The 15,949-nt window shown below is 54.9% G+C and overlaps 2 protein-coding genes across 2 annotated transcripts; one reads left to right on the forward strand and one right to left on the reverse strand.

Annotated features, from left to right (window-relative positions):
• Positions 1-904: 904 nt before the first annotated feature.
• NDUFS6 (NADH:ubiquinone oxidoreductase subunit S6) lies at positions 905-8,535 on the reverse strand. Its single transcript, XM_030332963.1, has 4 exons — positions 8,390-8,535; positions 7,615-7,668; positions 1,967-2,089; positions 905-1,083 (listed from the first exon to the last, which is right to left on the reverse strand). Exons 1-4 carry the CDS (start codon positions 8,519-8,521, stop codon positions 1,015-1,017), a joined length of 378 nt encoding a protein of 125 aa, XP_030188823.1. The 5' UTR covers positions 8,522-8,535; the 3' UTR covers positions 905-1,014.
• Positions 8,536-9,740: 1,205 nt separating this feature from the next.
• Positions 9,741-10,706, forward strand: MRPL36 (mitochondrial ribosomal protein L36). Its single transcript, XM_030332953.1, has 2 exons — positions 9,741-9,989; positions 10,292-10,706. The coding sequence occupies exons 1-2, from the start codon at positions 9,745-9,747 to the stop codon at positions 10,605-10,607; spliced, it is 561 nt and encodes a 186-aa protein (XP_030188813.1). The 5' UTR covers positions 9,741-9,744; the 3' UTR covers positions 10,608-10,706.
• The last annotated feature ends 5,243 nt before the right edge of the window (positions 10,707-15,949 follow it).

Consider the following 15,949-nt stretch of genomic DNA (forward strand, 5'->3'; position numbering starts at 1 on the left):
TGCACTCCCAGGTGGCGCCTTCCCTTGCCGGAGACGGGGTCCAGGAGGGCCTCTGCGAGTTCTCCACATGCCGTGGGGGACGACCTTGTGCACAGGACTCCTGACTGCTCTAGGCCAGTGACACTACTCCCGTGTCCAGCTTCCAGGACTGAAAACCGAGGCACCCTGTGCGAACCTCTGCACTGGGTGATCTATTCCTTCTTCCTGACGCCCTAACAGTTTCCTTTCCTCTGGTCCCTAAAGGCTCGGGCTTCAGTGCTTTGTGATCAGAACACGCCCCGCTGTCCTTTCTCACGGGTCCCCCTGGGATGCGGGGGCCCCGTGGTCTGTGGGTTTCCTTCCTTCCTTCCTGGTTTAGTCAGGGCCTCACCTTCCATCTGCGTCAGGAGCCTCCTCCGGGACCCCACGGACCACAGGTCAGAGCCCACGGGGGCTGCACCCAGCCTCCTTCCCCTCCCCTCTAAAGTCCTGTTACTTCTGTGTTACCTCACACCCATTCCTCTTTTCATTACACGGATTGCCTTGAATTTGGCCCGTAGGTGACCGTACCTTCCGAAGATGCTTAGTTCCCGGGCTTTAAGAGTCTATATTTCACCCTAAAGATGAGGACACAATGAAGCACAGGCGCAGGGGAGTGGCAGGGAGAGCACACGTTTCCAGTCAGAGGGTGGAGGCCTGAACCCAGCACCGGCCCCTGTGGGAGCTCCTAAGCCTGACGAACCTCCAATTCGTCCGCAAAATCGGAGAAGCCCTTCTCCCTCCCGCCCCTCGGCCACACGGTGCAGTCACCCAGATCGCAGGAGATGCCGCGAGGCCCCCCGCGCGCCCGGAGGAGGACCCTGCCCTTCCAGGTGGGTGCTCGTTCCCAAGTCCTCTCTGAAAGCAGCACGCGTGCGGCTCGCCGTCCTGGGTCACAACGCCCTTTATTCAGCCGGCAGCGCCCCGTGACAGCACCGGGCTCTTGGCTGCTGCGTGTTAATGCAGAGACGCCCGCGCGTGCACAGCTTGGCCACGCTAATGGTGATGCTGCTGTCTGAACTGCAGTCCACAATAGCCGCACGTCCCAGTTTTGGTTTCCTTGTCCTGAAAAGATTCAAGAGGAGAGATCTCATGTTTCCACATTCTACTCCAAGTGTAAACACTGAGACACCAGACACGGACCTGAATTACAGCCTCACCTAGAGACGGCGGAAAAGCTCTGAGGTCGCTACGGGACCAAGAACCATGGTGGCACCGGGGGCCCAGGTCTCGCTACACCCTGACTCGCTGCAGCCGGGGCAGCGGACTGAACCCGAGCTCAGCACCTATGCCAGAACCTGTGGTCCTCTCTAAGGAGCACCGCAGGGAGCAGGGATGGGCACAGCGGCCGCCTGGGGCCTTAGCTCGATGCCCATCTGCCCTCCCGGCCCGGGACGGCCGAGATCTGGCCCTGAGCACAGAACTCAACGGACGGGAGCGCGTGGGGTGCCGAGCAGAGGCCCACCCGTGCACCCCTGGACCGGGGTCCGGTCCGGGCGCACGCCGGCCCCTAGCGGACGGGACAGCGGGGCACTGCTGACCCCCTTCCCCTCCATGACGCCACAGCAGCTGAGCCCCAGCCCCTGGTCGCCTTCTCCGCTAACGGCCCCGCGTCTCATCTTCCCTAAGGCTCTGCGCACTCATCCACGTGCACAGGGGCCGAAACGACGGTCCCAGGAAGACAGAGTAGGCGCGTGGAAGGAGAGTGGACAGTCGGCGCTGGCCACACTAAGTACTTCACACAGCACCTCACGGCGCGTCCCAGCGCGAGACGACGCATCCCAAGGCGTGAAGGCGCGTCCCGGGGGACAGGTGCCCTTCACGGGGTCCCTGCGGCAGGGTCCACGGGCAGATCGAGCGGGAAGGTGGGCGGTCGAGGTCGGCACCGCGACAGCCGCTCTCAACAGGGCACCTCGGACTAGGAGAGCAAGGACAGGGGACACGGTACCAGGTTTATGTACACTTTCGGGTGGCCAAGAGCCCCCCCGCCGCCGTCACACGCGACCACCCGACTGTCAGCTCCACTCACGGGCTGCTCAGCTATCAAATCGATGGCAAAGTTTTCATTCACCTGGAACAAGAGGAAAAGAAAAATTCGTAGAGCCAAAAACAACAGCTTCATAATTTCATGCAATCCAAGTTTATGTGGACAGTGCCCCCAGGCCCCCAGGTCCAGCCGGCACGGGCACAGTCGCACACAAGTGTCTGAGTGCTTCCTGTGGATACAATTTCAAACGTACAGAAACAGTGCAAGAATTTGAATACAAACCCCTCTCACTTCTCTCACTTGCCAGAACCTGGATTCCAGACCCTTAACAACCGCCCGGTGGGCTTTGTCCCAGGCTCCCCTCCCCGCACCAGCCACCCACTGGGACAGGTCAGGAAGAGCCATGGGAGGGATTGTCCCCAGCAGCACCCTGCTGTCACAGAGGAGAGGAATATTGCCCCCAGAGGGCAGCCGACCTAGGGAAACACCCAACTGGCCGGGCAGGGGAGGGAGGAGGGCAGGGGAGGAAATCCAAGGGACAATGGCACTCACGGTAAGTGCAGGCACCAAAACACGCTAGGCTCAAGTCTGTGACTTTACAGACTTTAAAAATTCAGTAAGCGCCTTACTAGAGATAAAAACCCATAAACAAAAGCAGAGAACCGATTTCTTCCACCTTCCTCAGGCCGCCCAAAGTTTCTTTTCACGCAGGTCCTCGGGCTACCGGGACGCAAGAGAACGTGACCCTCGGCCCGCCCCCCACCCCCACCCCCACCCCAGGGAAACTGCATCTCAAGGCTGGAAGCGCCCCACGCAGGAACCTCGCCATGAAGAGACCAGGAGTCGGACCTGACCCCGCCCCCGTGAGACACTCACAGAACAGAGGCACAAACACCTCTAAGGACCACAGTCAGGAAGACCCAGCTGCGGGTGACCCCACAGGAGAAAATGACCCGGGTCTTTTGACAAGTGAGCTCCAAGGACACAAATGGACAGATAGGAGGGGGCGCGGGGTTGGGGGGGGGGGGCAACACATAAAGTTAAAAGAAACTGAGACACGTCAGCAGTGCGCAGAGCTTAGGCTCCAAGATACAAACGTAAAATGAAATTTTTAGTAACGGGACACTCCGAGCGCACTTGCCACCCCCTGGACGCTTCAAGGACTCACTGGAACCTCACTCACGGGAAGTGGTGCTGCAGTCACGTCGGCGTCTCCGGGACACACGTGCGTCCCGGTGAACCCGACGTCACGGAGCGACGCGACGTCACGACCCGCTCGGCCGGCCGGCGCTGGCGGGCCGCGGGGCGCCGCCGGACCAGAGCGGAAGCCGGCGCGGCCGCTGGAAGCTGCTGAATCGGAGCGGCTGGGCTCACGGGGCCAGGGGGCGGTGGTACGCTCCCTCCGCGCTGAAACGGCCACTCGAACGTCCCGGCTCGGCACCTCACGGCTCTGACGAGGAGCCACCGCGGCAAAATTCGGACGCGGGCCAGGGGGCCCGCCTGGCGAGCCCGCCCGCCGCTCGGGGCCGCCTGGTGGGCGCCACGCAGACAAAGCCTGGAGGGCCGGGCAGGCCGTACACGTGGAGCATCAGCGTCGGTGTCCAGGGGGAGGGCTGAAGCCGGGACCACGCGGTCCCTGGCGAGCCCACGGCCCGGCGTGGGAGCCGACTCCGGTGTCCTGCCGCGGTGGGCCGGCCGTGCCAGGGGCCGCAGCCTCCTCTCCCGGAGGGCCTCCCCCGGGAGGTCCCTGCCCCGGCTCGCCCTCCTCTCCGACGCCGTCGTCCGCAGCCATCGGGACCCCGCTCTCACCGTCGGCGGCAGGTGTGGACCCCGCTCAGGCCGACAAGGAGCAGCTCGCTGGACGGCACCTCCAGATCCAGCATCGTCCACCCACCCAGGCAGGGAAACAGCGGCGCGGCCACACGTGGAAGGTCACCCGCGCCCGGAGGCTGAGGGCCACGTGACCGAGGCGCACGGTAGCCGGAACGCCGTCAGCAGCGGAACATCGCGCGTCCCCAACAGATGCCCCAGGAGACAAGACAGGAAGTGCGAGGCCGCACGGAGCACACACCGCCCGGCGACTTCGCGACCCGCTCGCCCCATCCGCCTCAGTTCTGACGTGTCACTAGGGGCTAGAAGTGCGCGCTGGGTCAGTCCCGGTGACCAGGCCCTGCGGGTCCCCACCCCGTGTGCCCAGAGCCCCGCCTACCGCCTCAGTGAAGGTAAGGAAACAAAGGTTAGGCACCAACTTTACCAATACGGGGGGTGGGGCCTCTGAATCCGGGGTGATAAACCCAGGAGTAGGTCAGAAAGGCACAACTGACCTCAGATTCTCCGGAGCCAGCTGACTCCGTCCAGAGGACGCGGGACCCAGAGCGGCCCGGCCCCTTGCTCTCCCAGGCACCTCACCAGACCTGACGCCCCAAATCCACGGGATGGGGACATTTTGGAAAAGTTTAGTTATTTCTTAAAAAGCTTTACGGTTACAGACCCTGACTTTGTAAGACTTTTCCTCCAACTTCTATTTCCAGAAACACAGTAGGAAGTTACTGGGAAGTACGGCTACGTTTGAGCCAACACACCAGGTGCGCGGGGAGGCCAGGCAGCGTGGACGCGGGATACGGACGCGCTGGGTGTGGACGCGCCGTCCTACCAGCGCTCTGAGCTTGGCGCCCTGTGGACGGCCCCGCCGCTCCCAATGCCGGCACCTTACGGCGGGCTGCGGAGGGAGGGATGTCGTGCTCACTCACCTCTGCTGCAGACAGAGCCACACGCCCCACAAATAAAGCCTCGTGCTGTAAAACAGTATGGTGTCTACCTAAGTGACAAACGTGTCACAAAGGGCACACTAACAAACCCCCAGGTCCCATCACGGCAGTCAGACAGACCACCATCTCCCGCGGGAAGGGCGGCTGACACCGGAGACTGACACAGGACTGCCCCCGTCACTCAGCTCCCCGTCACTCAGTAGGTGACCCTGACCTACCGTGATGAACGTCTCGTTCCCAGGACTCAGGCCAACCGCAGGAATACATACACTGAGCCGCAGAGGAAGCAGGGCCCAGTCCCAGCGCCAGAGCGCGCCCAGCTGCCGACCCTGTTCCCACGGGCACGGCCAGGAGCGTCCCCAGCCCTTCCAAGGGACGAACAGAGAAATGCCACGGTGCCCCGCATGCTTCACCTCAGCTGTGAGCACACGCTGTGTCACAAGCCATAAACCGATGGCTGGACACCTGACCTATACACGTCACTAGTGTAACAAACATGGAACTACCTTGTTATGTGCCTCTTGGTCAACCGACTTGGGCACAAACATGTTTAGGTCCAAATACCTAGTGAGCTGTTTGTATTTTTTAGCAGCAACAGTTCCTAGGGAAAGTGCAGCTCAAAGACACAACACAAGGGGCGCCTGGGTGGCGCAGTCGGTTAAGCGTCCGACTTCAGCCAGGTCACGATCTCGCGGTCCGTTAGTTCGAGCCCCACGTCAGGCTCTGGGCTGATGGCTCGGAGCCTGGAGCCTGTTTCCGATTCTGTGTCTCCCTCTCTCTCTGCCCCTCCCCTGTTCATGCTCTGTCTCTCTCTGTCCCAAAAATAAATTAAAAAAAAAAAAAACGTTGAAAAAAAATTAAAAAAAAAAAAAAAAACAAAGACACAACACAAAACACGGGACCACACGAGACAGTATTAATCTGTACAAAAAGGAATCGCAGCCTAGTTGAGCAACCAGTGTCCTGCAGGGCGTTAACCGTGTTCATGGAGAGCTACAGATTTAAAGCAAAGTAAAAGCCCCAATCCAATTATTTAGAATATCGACTGTTTTCATACTAATACCAACATTTATACCCAGCTAAACGTACGTGCACACACACACGTATATAATTTTCAAGTCAAAATAAAAACTCAAGTTTTCATCCAAATTAAAAAGGAAGCTACATTTGGAGAAAATGCTCAAAAACGCCCCTTAAGACTTTTGGACAGCGGTGTCCACGGGTGCTTTGGGGTGACACAGGTTCAGGGGCCACTCAGCCAGTGCCAGGAGGGCGAGCTCAGACATGCGGAGCAGGACCCAGCACAGGGCTGCAGAGCCACAAGCCGCGAGGCTTAGCGCCCAGGGCCAGCAGTGTCTGGACCCTGCAGTTTAGGAACTCAGTTTCAAGGGTTTTCCTCTGGGTCCGGGGGGTAAACATACGGACAGGCCATGCCCCCCACCCCAGGAAGCCAAAGGCCCGTAGACCCCATTCACCCCACTGTCAAGACAGAGAGGATATACCTGGGAAGGGAAATGTTTCAGAAGAGCCACGCCTATGAATGCGGCCCCCAGCTGTGTTGGCTTCTTCCAGAAGGAAGGAAAGCGGGAGCAGATGCCTACTCACCACTTACAAACACACTGTGCACCTTTACAACGTGAAGATGTGCCCCTGGGCCCTCACCATCTCAGCCAGGAAAAGGCCACGCACACACGGAGCTGGGAGAGGGGTGCAGACCTGGGGGAAGCTCACAGAGTGAGGCGACACCTTCAGCACTGCCCCGTTCCCACTTTACTCGCTTCGCCAACTCTGATTTTGTTTGTTCAGTTTCAATTTTAGGTTGCTTCCCTGATGCAACCCCTCTGCCGCCACCGCCCCCTACCCTCCCCCACCACCCCCCACCCCCGCCCCTCCGGCCCCGGCAATCAGAAGCCAGAGGCCACACAGTTTCCAGCAGAGAGGAGCTTGTGACAGACCCAGGTGCTTGCTGGAACATCAGAAGAGCTGAGGTAGGGGGCCGGGGGCCAGGCCACAGGGACGACCCCCAAGCTTCAGGACCCATGCATTCCCCACAGGGCACCAAACTCCACCTCCTCCACCTGCCCCACCAGGCCCACAAAGCAGGAATGGAAGTAGAAATGTAGACGCTAAGAGCGGACAATGTAACCAAGATCAGCGGGGAAGGGAACACGATTTAGGGACAACTGAGGAGCAAGGAGAAGGTTGACTGAGGGAAGGACGGACTCAGGGCGACCGTGGAAAACAAATGGACTCAGAAGTGGAAAACTGCCCAACCAACATGCACGGAGACTGGGGAGCTGGCAGCGCGGGTGAGGAACCAGGACGCGAACAGGCCCCTGCGGGCAGGCTCCACCGTCAGCCCTGTCTCCAGCGGTTACACGGTGGGTGAGCCTTCAGACCCACGCGGGGAAGGGCAACCCTCGTGCTGGTTTCAGCGTGTGCATGTCCGTCCCTGTGAGAACACAGTCTGGTCTGTCTGGCAGTAAATATGACAAGCGTACTCCAAAGAGTGACCAAAAGAGTAATTTTTAAAAGCTGCTGTGACTTCCTTTAATCTGAAGATCTCAGGAGTATAAGACACAGAAACGGAGGGGGTAAAAAAGATCACTCCCATTTATACAGAAACCGAGAGACACAAGATGTCACTTTACAATGGGGGGGGGGAGGGGAACAAAACAAATACAGGCACATTTAGCATTTCAAAGACAGGCAAACTTCCACAGCCTCCAGGGTGCCCCCCGCAGTTTGAGAATTTAAGTCCAGAGATTAACTTTTATTTCCTGTTGGTTACATAAAGGTTTTACCAAAGCCTACCTCTCTTTCACTAGACGTTTGGCTTACCTCTTTCTGGCGACCTACAAATCGGATTTTCCTGTAGTCTTTATCATCATAAGCCTGAAAAAAAAAAAAAAAAAGACCTTATATGATTTTCACAGCCTGATCCGGGAAGAAGTCACTTCATACCAAGAGTAAACATTACAGGAAAGTGTTTTTTCTTAACATTCTGGCCACTCGTGACCAACTTCGTGACCAGGGGCATTCTCCAGCGAGATACCGAAGGTGAGACGGGACAACAATCGGAATCGGAAGGTAGCGAGGTGCGGTCTGAAAGAGCAGAGACCAATTCGGGCAGAGGAGGGGCACCCCCAATTTTCTTTCACCTCTGGCCGACATCGGATAAAAGTGTCGGCTAGGGGACTCCTTAATAACACAGGTACCTCGCTCACTTTTCCGCCTTCTGTTTTACACTACAGCGGCCCCTCGGCTTGTTAAAATGTACGGCCTAGCACCGCGGACACGACAGGAAGCGCACGCGGGCCCCGACCGTCAGCCTGTCCACAGGGACGGGCCTGATGCTGGAGCTGGCGACGCTCGGAGGACGAGCCCACCCTGACTGCAGAGGCACGGCGGCGGCCGTGGGGGTGGGGCGGCTTCCGTCTCGTCGGTCAGAGCGTGGGACCCCCGCACACCCCCACCCTAATGTGAACGGGGGCCGGCCCGGGACTCGGCCTGCGAGACCCTGCCCACCGGCCGGCGCGTCCCCCGGCCGCAGGGGGTGGGGACCGGAGGGACTGGAAGCCGAGATGGAGGGCGTCCTCCACGCCGCGGCGGTTACCTGGCCGGTGTGCGTAATCTTCTCCCCGGTCGGTGAAGTCCGCACCCCTAGACACCTGGCGCCACGGGGCAGGCTCAGCGCCGCCGGACCGCTCCGGCCCAGCAGCCGGCAGAAGGTGACCGCCGCCGCCATCTTTGCGGGCTGACCCCTGACCCGGCGCACCGACGCGCTGACGCGTGCGCACGGCTTCCGCAGGGAGGGGCGCTTGCTGCGGCAACTTACGCTGGGGGCGGGGACGCGCAAGCGCAATGCGCTCGGGCGAGTGCCGCCCAGCAGGTGCAACGGTGGGGCCGAGGCTCAGTACGGAAAAGGCGGGAAAATTTGTGCGCAACCTGAGCATTTATCGACTGCTGAGTGGCCCTCCTGCCAGGGCTAGGGCAGAGCAGGATGGAAAATGAAAGGGCACTCTTCACATTCGATGACAATTGATAATCATGGGAGGAGGTTACGTATCGAATGTTTCTATTGGCGAAGGGTCCTTGCATTGAGTAAACTGTATGTACATTCACGTTGCGCAGCGCGCATTTCTGTGTGGGCGCGGGGACAGCAGAAATTGGGATTTCTGCAGCAGAACTCCAGTGAAGCTACCAGTAGGACACATTCGATGTCATCCCTGTGCAGATCAGCCCCGAGGGCGCCCTGCTCTAGGGCACGCCTGTGCAGACCCGCGATGGTGGTCCCGGTGCTTCCCTCTCCGAACTGCCTGTTCATAGATGGGTCAGGAGGGTCAATTACGCCGAGGGCGGTGGGCACGAGGGGCAGACTCAGACTTCAGAGCTAGGGTGGGGATGCCCCCCCACCCGCCAGGAGTTGAGGACACCCACAGCCGGGATTCCGGGAGGTGGAAGAGAACTCAGCAAGGTGAGGAGAGACGAGATGCACCGGAAATCTCATGAACGGAAAGATGCCCACAACAGGTACCCAGAGGCAGGGCCAAAGCTCACCTGGGCAGGTGCAAGAGTGAGCTCGCTGCCTTATCGATGGTGCGCAGATGGGCCGCCGTCTGCAGGTCGCCTCCGTGTGCACGGACAGTAGAGGGATGGGTGGGCACACATACCCGGAATGACAAGATGCACTGGGTTCAGTGTGGACTCTGGTGGTGGGTAGATGGGTGCTCACCGTACTCCTTCACCTTTTGTTTGAAATGTCTCATTAAAGAATACGGGCGGGAAAAAAGATATGTAACTGCAACCAGTTAGGACCAGTGCCTATCTCCACTGCTTCCCTGAGCCTCGCCACATTTCTTCCAGGATGTGCACTTAATACAAACGTGTGAGTTCTTCTAGATTTTTGTTTTGAGCCGGTATTCGTTTTTTTTAAACGTCTACTTGGTTGTGACTTATTTTTCATTCCAGATGTGTATTTCTGTTCCCATTTTGTCAGCCTCCGAGGCCGTGGGTACCCAGTGGCGAGAGGGCGTCCGAGCAGGGGTAGCTGGGGCTCCTGCAGCTCCGCCTCTGCGCCCGGCGCTGCGAGGACGACCACGTGACCCTGTCGCCATCTTTTTTTCTGGCGGACACTGCGGGCGGCGGCTTCCCCGCCCCATTGCGCAGGCGCATGCGAGGCGCGCTGGCGACAGTCCCCGGCGCCTTCTTCCCAGGTCTGTGCTCCTGGGGGTCGCGTGGGGCCGGGGAGGAGGAGGGGGCGGAGGCTCGGGAGTCCCTGGGTGCGTCGCGGCCGCAGGTCCGGGCTGTCCACGCCCCGGAGGGATGCTGTCCCCGGCCGGCGGGCTCCCCCGGGGCCCGGAGACAGACGAGGGGCGGCGGAGGGGCGGGGGAGCCAGGGAAAGGGCCCGGGGACAGCCGAGTGGCGGCGGAGGGGCCGGGGGGGGGGGGGGGGGCTGGCGGCGAAACTCTTCCTCCCGCGCGGAGGCCATACGGATTGTTTCTCGGTCCCCCGCAGGCCCGGCCACCACATGGCCCGCGTGCTCGTGGCGAAGATGCTGGCGTGCGCCCTGAGCCCGCTGCTCCGGGGGAGCCCCGGGCCGGCGAAGCCCCGCGCGCTCTCCACTCTCCTGGCGGGACCTCTTCGCACCGCGGGGCTCGCGGGACCCTGGCCCCTGCCCGGCCGCCCCCTGCCCGGCCTGCAGCTTGCCCTGGGCTTCAAGACCAAGGGCGTCATCAAGGAGCGCTGTCGGGACTGCTACCGGGTGAAGAGGCGCGGGCGCTGGTTCATCTACTGCAAAACGAACCCAAAACACAAACAGAGACAGATGTAGGTCTCCGCCGTAAAATAATGCGCAAGACTGTGTCCCTATCTTGAGGAACGGTACTACCTCGTGGAAAGGAAAATAAAAGCGAAGCAGTGCCTAATCTAAGATCTGTCGAGCCTCGGGTTTTGTTGACTCTACCGCCGGGCACCTCACCCCCACGTAGCAGCGCTGCCAGGTCAGCTGGTCAAGCCAGAGCCCCGGATGGAAAGCGCGTCGTTCTTATCTTCTGGGCAAGCCGTCCGTGCTCGGGCTGCAGGGCAGGAGGCAAGATGGAGGGGGCGCGGGCCTTGCTTCTGAGGCCCCAGTTGCTTAGGAGGCGCCCCTGCGAGGCGGCGGCCGGCCCTGTCCCCGCATTTAGCCCGCCTGCAGCTTCTGAGTGCCAACTGCTCCGCTCCCTGGCCGCGGATAAGCATGAAAGCCTTGACGGCAATACTTACGTCAAGGAAAGTTTGGCTCCCCGTGTGTAAAGGTGTTTTAGACACCAGTTAGACGTGTTTTTCATCTCTGGTGACGCACGAATGGACACGTGTGTGGTGTGGGTGCGCTGTGCACACGTGCATGTCCCCGTATGCATGGATGTGGGTGGTGTGTGCACGTATTTGTACGTGCATGTCCCCATTTGCGTGGATGTGGTGTGTGCATGTATCTGTACACATGTACGCAGGACACGGTTTTCCCAGCACAGGGCTGTCCGGGGCACTGAAGTGTGTGCAGCAGCATCGTCAGCCCCCACCCACTAGATGGCCAAGAGCACCTCATCGCTGGTTGTGACAACCGAAAGTGTCTCCAGACCTGGCAGACGTTCCCCGGGCACGATCTGCCCCGGAGGAGCTGACACGCAGGGGCTGATTCCGCCCAGCCCTCCCCGCAGGGTTCCTCTGAGAACCAGAGACCTGGGTTGGGCAGGGCCCGGTTCTGTCGTGCTCTGCCCTCCGGCTGTCACAGGCCCGGCCCACCGTAGGCACTCAGTGATAACAGTGGAATCAGACGACCGTGCCTGCTTGTAAATACACAGCCTTTCCTCCTCTCCACTCAGAACAGGCTCATCCATAACGTTTGGCACACAACTTTGTTCCGAAGACGTGGCAGACTGGCCCTGTCCCCGCGGGCTCAGCCACCTCCCGTGTGGGGGAGAGTTTGATGCCGTACCCGTCTCGGACCCGCAATGCACCAGGCATGCCTTCTCAGTGTTTTCTCCTTGACAGGTGCGAGGTTTCACATGCCATTGTGCGTGTCTGGCTCTGTGTGGGGCTGACGGTGTTGTCACAACCATAGATAGGTACGTGCCTCTGTGGAGATCTTCAAAGGACAGGCAGTAATGGGGTAGTGAAGCCATGGGCCCCAAGTCCACAGGAACCCATGATTACAGTTGACAAGCTGGAATTCTAACAGGCTGTTGATGGGTTTTTAAGTCCTTCCTCCCTCCTGGGATTATTCGTCCCTATTTGATCCAAGGTGACCGTGTGAGTGCTGACCAAACCCTCCCGCAGCCCATTCCCTTTCCGATACCTGCACGGACCAGCGTTCAGAGTCCCAGGGTCTACCTGCAGGGACCAGCATTCAGAGCCCTGGGATTCCAGCTTAGCAGCAAGTGTTGTTTAGGACAAGAGACAGCAAGCTACTCCCGCCCACCACCCATTTTTGTAAGTGAAGTTTTATTGGAAAACAGCCGTGTGCGCTCACGAATGTATCGTCTGTGCCTCTATGACAGCGGGGTAGCCGCTGAGTAATTGCTATAAAGAACATACGGCTTGAAAAACCTAAAGATATTTACTATTTGAGCTCTACGTGCAGAAAAAGTGTGCCAACTCCTTGTTTAGAACGTTACATAAGCTCTCCCCTCACCCTGGGGCTTGACTTCAGAGACCACAACCGGCCAGAAGCGTTTCACGGGTTCTCCGTCGTCCACACAGTGAGAAGGATTTTTGTATTTGTAAATACTAGCCATAAACAAATAGAAATTGACATAAAAAGCGGTGTTTGTAATAGCACCGAAAACATGAATGTTTAGATACCAAAGTCATAAAATCTGCACGCATTCTATATACTTAAAATTGTAAAACACTGTTGAAAGAATGTGAGTGAAATGTAATTAAGTATTGAGCTGTACCATGGTTATGGATTAGAATATTTGACCTTGTCAGTTCTCACCAAATTAGTCTGCAAACTCACTGTAGTCCCAATAAAAATCCCAGCAGGAATTTTTGTGCAAAATGCCATGCTTATTCAGAATTTTACATGGAAAGGCAAAGTATGTAAAATTAGCCAGATTTTTGAAAATGCGAAGAAATGTTAAAGGAGGCATGCTCCCTGATTTCAAAACTTACTTTGAAGCCACAGTAGCCAAGACACCGTAGTATTCATGCAGCACAGCTCATAGGTCAGTAGAATCGAATAGAGACATCAGAGATAGGCCCACACATATGTGGTCAGATGATTTTCAAAACAGGTTTAAAGGCGATTCAGTGAAGAAAGGATAGGCTTTTGTACATATGGTGCTAGAAAGTTGGATTTCCATATATACAAAATCCCTTTCACCATATACAGAGGTTAACTAAAAATAAATCACAGACCTAAATGTAAAACCTAATATTATAAAATCTTAAGAAAACAGAAAATACATGTGGCTTTGGGTTATGCAGATTTATTAGATAAAGCACCAAAAACATGATCCATGAAAGAAAACCTTCATAAATTAGATTTTACCAAAGTTAGGATCTTCAAAATATTTTCATCAAAGTTAGTATCTTCTGCTTTTCAAAAGATACTGTCAAGTAAACGAAGACAAGCCAAAAACTGGGAGAAAATATTTGCAAAACACATTTCTGATAAAGGAATGAATCTAGAATATATAAATAAATCTCAGAACTCAATAACAAAGAAACGGCCAACACAATTCAAAGTGGGCAAAAGATTCGAAGAGCTATTTCACAAAGGTACACACACCGATGGAAAATAAACACAAAAAAACGTTTAACAGTGGCTTTAGCAAAAAGTAAATTGCTGCCATGACAAAATAATACTACAGACCCAACAGAATGGTTGAGAAATGGAAAAACCACGTTCTGGTGAGATCGTGTAGCAAGGGTAACCCTCACTGCAGATAACACAGCCACGTTGAATGCGGCTTGGCCATTTGTCGTAAAGTTGAATGATGCAATCACTTAGCAATCCCTTGAGTATTTGCCCGAAAGCAATGAAAACTCAGGTTCACAATAAAACCTTTATGTCAGTGTTTATGGTGGCTTTATTTACAATTCAAACGAAAACCACCCCAACTGGAAACAGCCCACATGGGCTTCGGCCAGTGAACGGATTAACCAAGCATACAGATTAACCAAGTGGAATTCTCAGCAACAAGAAGGAAAGAATTGATAGGAACGAAAGCATGAATGAATCTCAGATCCACCACGCTGGTTGACAGAAGCCTGCACTCAAAAGCTATATACTTCATGATTCCAGTTATATGACATTATGGAAAAGTCAAAATTATGGGCACAGGAGAAAGTCTGTTGTTGGGAGCTGGGGGTGGGGAGCCAGGGTTGGCTACGAGGGGACGTGAAGGAATGCTTTTGGGTGATGGAAATGTTCTGTCTTGATCATGGCAGCAATTTCATGACAATATACGCTTATAGAACTCCTAGAACTCAACTTCAGTAAGCCTTGCAAAAAAAATAGCCAAATGGAATTTCCAGATAGCAAGCTGAGATCAAATAAATAAAGACCCAGGAACGCAGTGCGCTGTGGGACAGTATCCAGCACCGTAGCGTAAATGGCATCGCCGCCCTGGGGGAGGGTGGAGAAAAACCAACCATGGGAGAAATAACGGCCAAAATGTTTCCCTGGTTGATGGAAGCAATAAATCCACAAATCCAAGAATGTTAACAAACCTCAGTCAGGAGGAATATAAAGAAAACCACATAATTCTACATCATTATTGAATTGCTCCATATCAGATAAAAAGAAAAAATGCAGAGAAACGAGATCCACTCTTCACAGAGGGACAAAAACAGCAGCAAACTTCTCAGAGACCGTGCAGCCTGAAAGGCAGTAAAACCTCTGAGGTGCTGCGGAGAAACCTACGTCTAGTGAAAACATCTCCGAAAACTAAGGGTGAAGATCCACCGAAGCTGGAAGAAGTCAGCTGGAAACACAGATCTACACAAAGACATGAAAAGCTAGAAACAGTGACTGTTTATTTGGATAAATATAAAAGATACTCTTTCCTCATTTAAAAATCACGTAAGGAAAAAATGAGAGCGAAGTCCTGGCATCTGCAGGACCGAAGTGTGAGTGTGCCCAGCACAGGACAAGGGCAGACACTCATGAGGTTCTTGCACAGGAGAAGTGGCAAGTATTGTTTGAAGGTGAACTGTGACGTTACAGTGTGCACTCTAAACGTTGGACCAGCCCCAAGGAAATCAAAAGATATTTGTGATAAGGCAACAGTGGACAAATATGTGCGATATCAAAATATCCAATTAATTTAAAATCAGAAAACCAAAAGAGAAAAAAGGAACGATGTATTGATATGATAAAATAGAAAATAAATGACCACAGATGTAAACTCAACCTTATCAATAATCCCAGCACGTGTACCTATGTAAGCATCCAGTCAAGCAGCAGAGAACATCAGACTGTATAAAAAACGAAGACTCACATGTATGCAGTCTGTAAGAAACTCATTTAAAACACAAGTGACTGAGAGGGTAAACGGTAGAAGATAATAGCCTCCAAACAATAATCAAAGGAAAGCTGGAGGGATACACTAATGATGGTCAAAGTGGACTTGATCACCAAATATTACCAGGTATGACGGTAGATGGGTTAATTAACCAAGGACAGATAACAGTGTTAAATGTCTACACATTTCATAACAGAGCTGCAAAATACACAAAGCGAAAATGTATGCAACTACAAGGAGAAACAGACAAAAATCAGGACGGTACACATCAGTACTTTTCTTTCAATAATTGCTCAGAAAAGTAGACAGAAAATATTAAGGATGCAGAAGATTTGCACAACCCTATCGGCCAATTTAATCAAATTGATATTTATAAAACATCCCCCCTCACATCAGAATACGCATCTTTTCTAGGTTCACATGGGATGTGCACCCAAAATGACCGTATTTTGGGCCAAGAGATGAGTTTCAAAGGATTGAAGTCATTAAAAAAATATATGTTCTGACCACAGTGGTATTAATCTAAGATTCAGCAACAGGAAGATATCTGGGAAATCACACAAATAATTGGAAATTAAACCACCCGGTTCTAAATAAACCAGGGATCAAAGAACTCGAAAGGGAAAGTACAAAATACTGGAACCAGACGGGGACTGAGTAACAC

This window comes from Lynx canadensis, chromosome A1 (assembly GCF_007474595.2).
Source record: "Lynx canadensis isolate LIC74 chromosome A1, mLynCan4.pri.v2, whole genome shotgun sequence".
NCBI lineage: Eukaryota > Metazoa > Chordata > Mammalia > Carnivora > Felidae > Lynx > Lynx canadensis.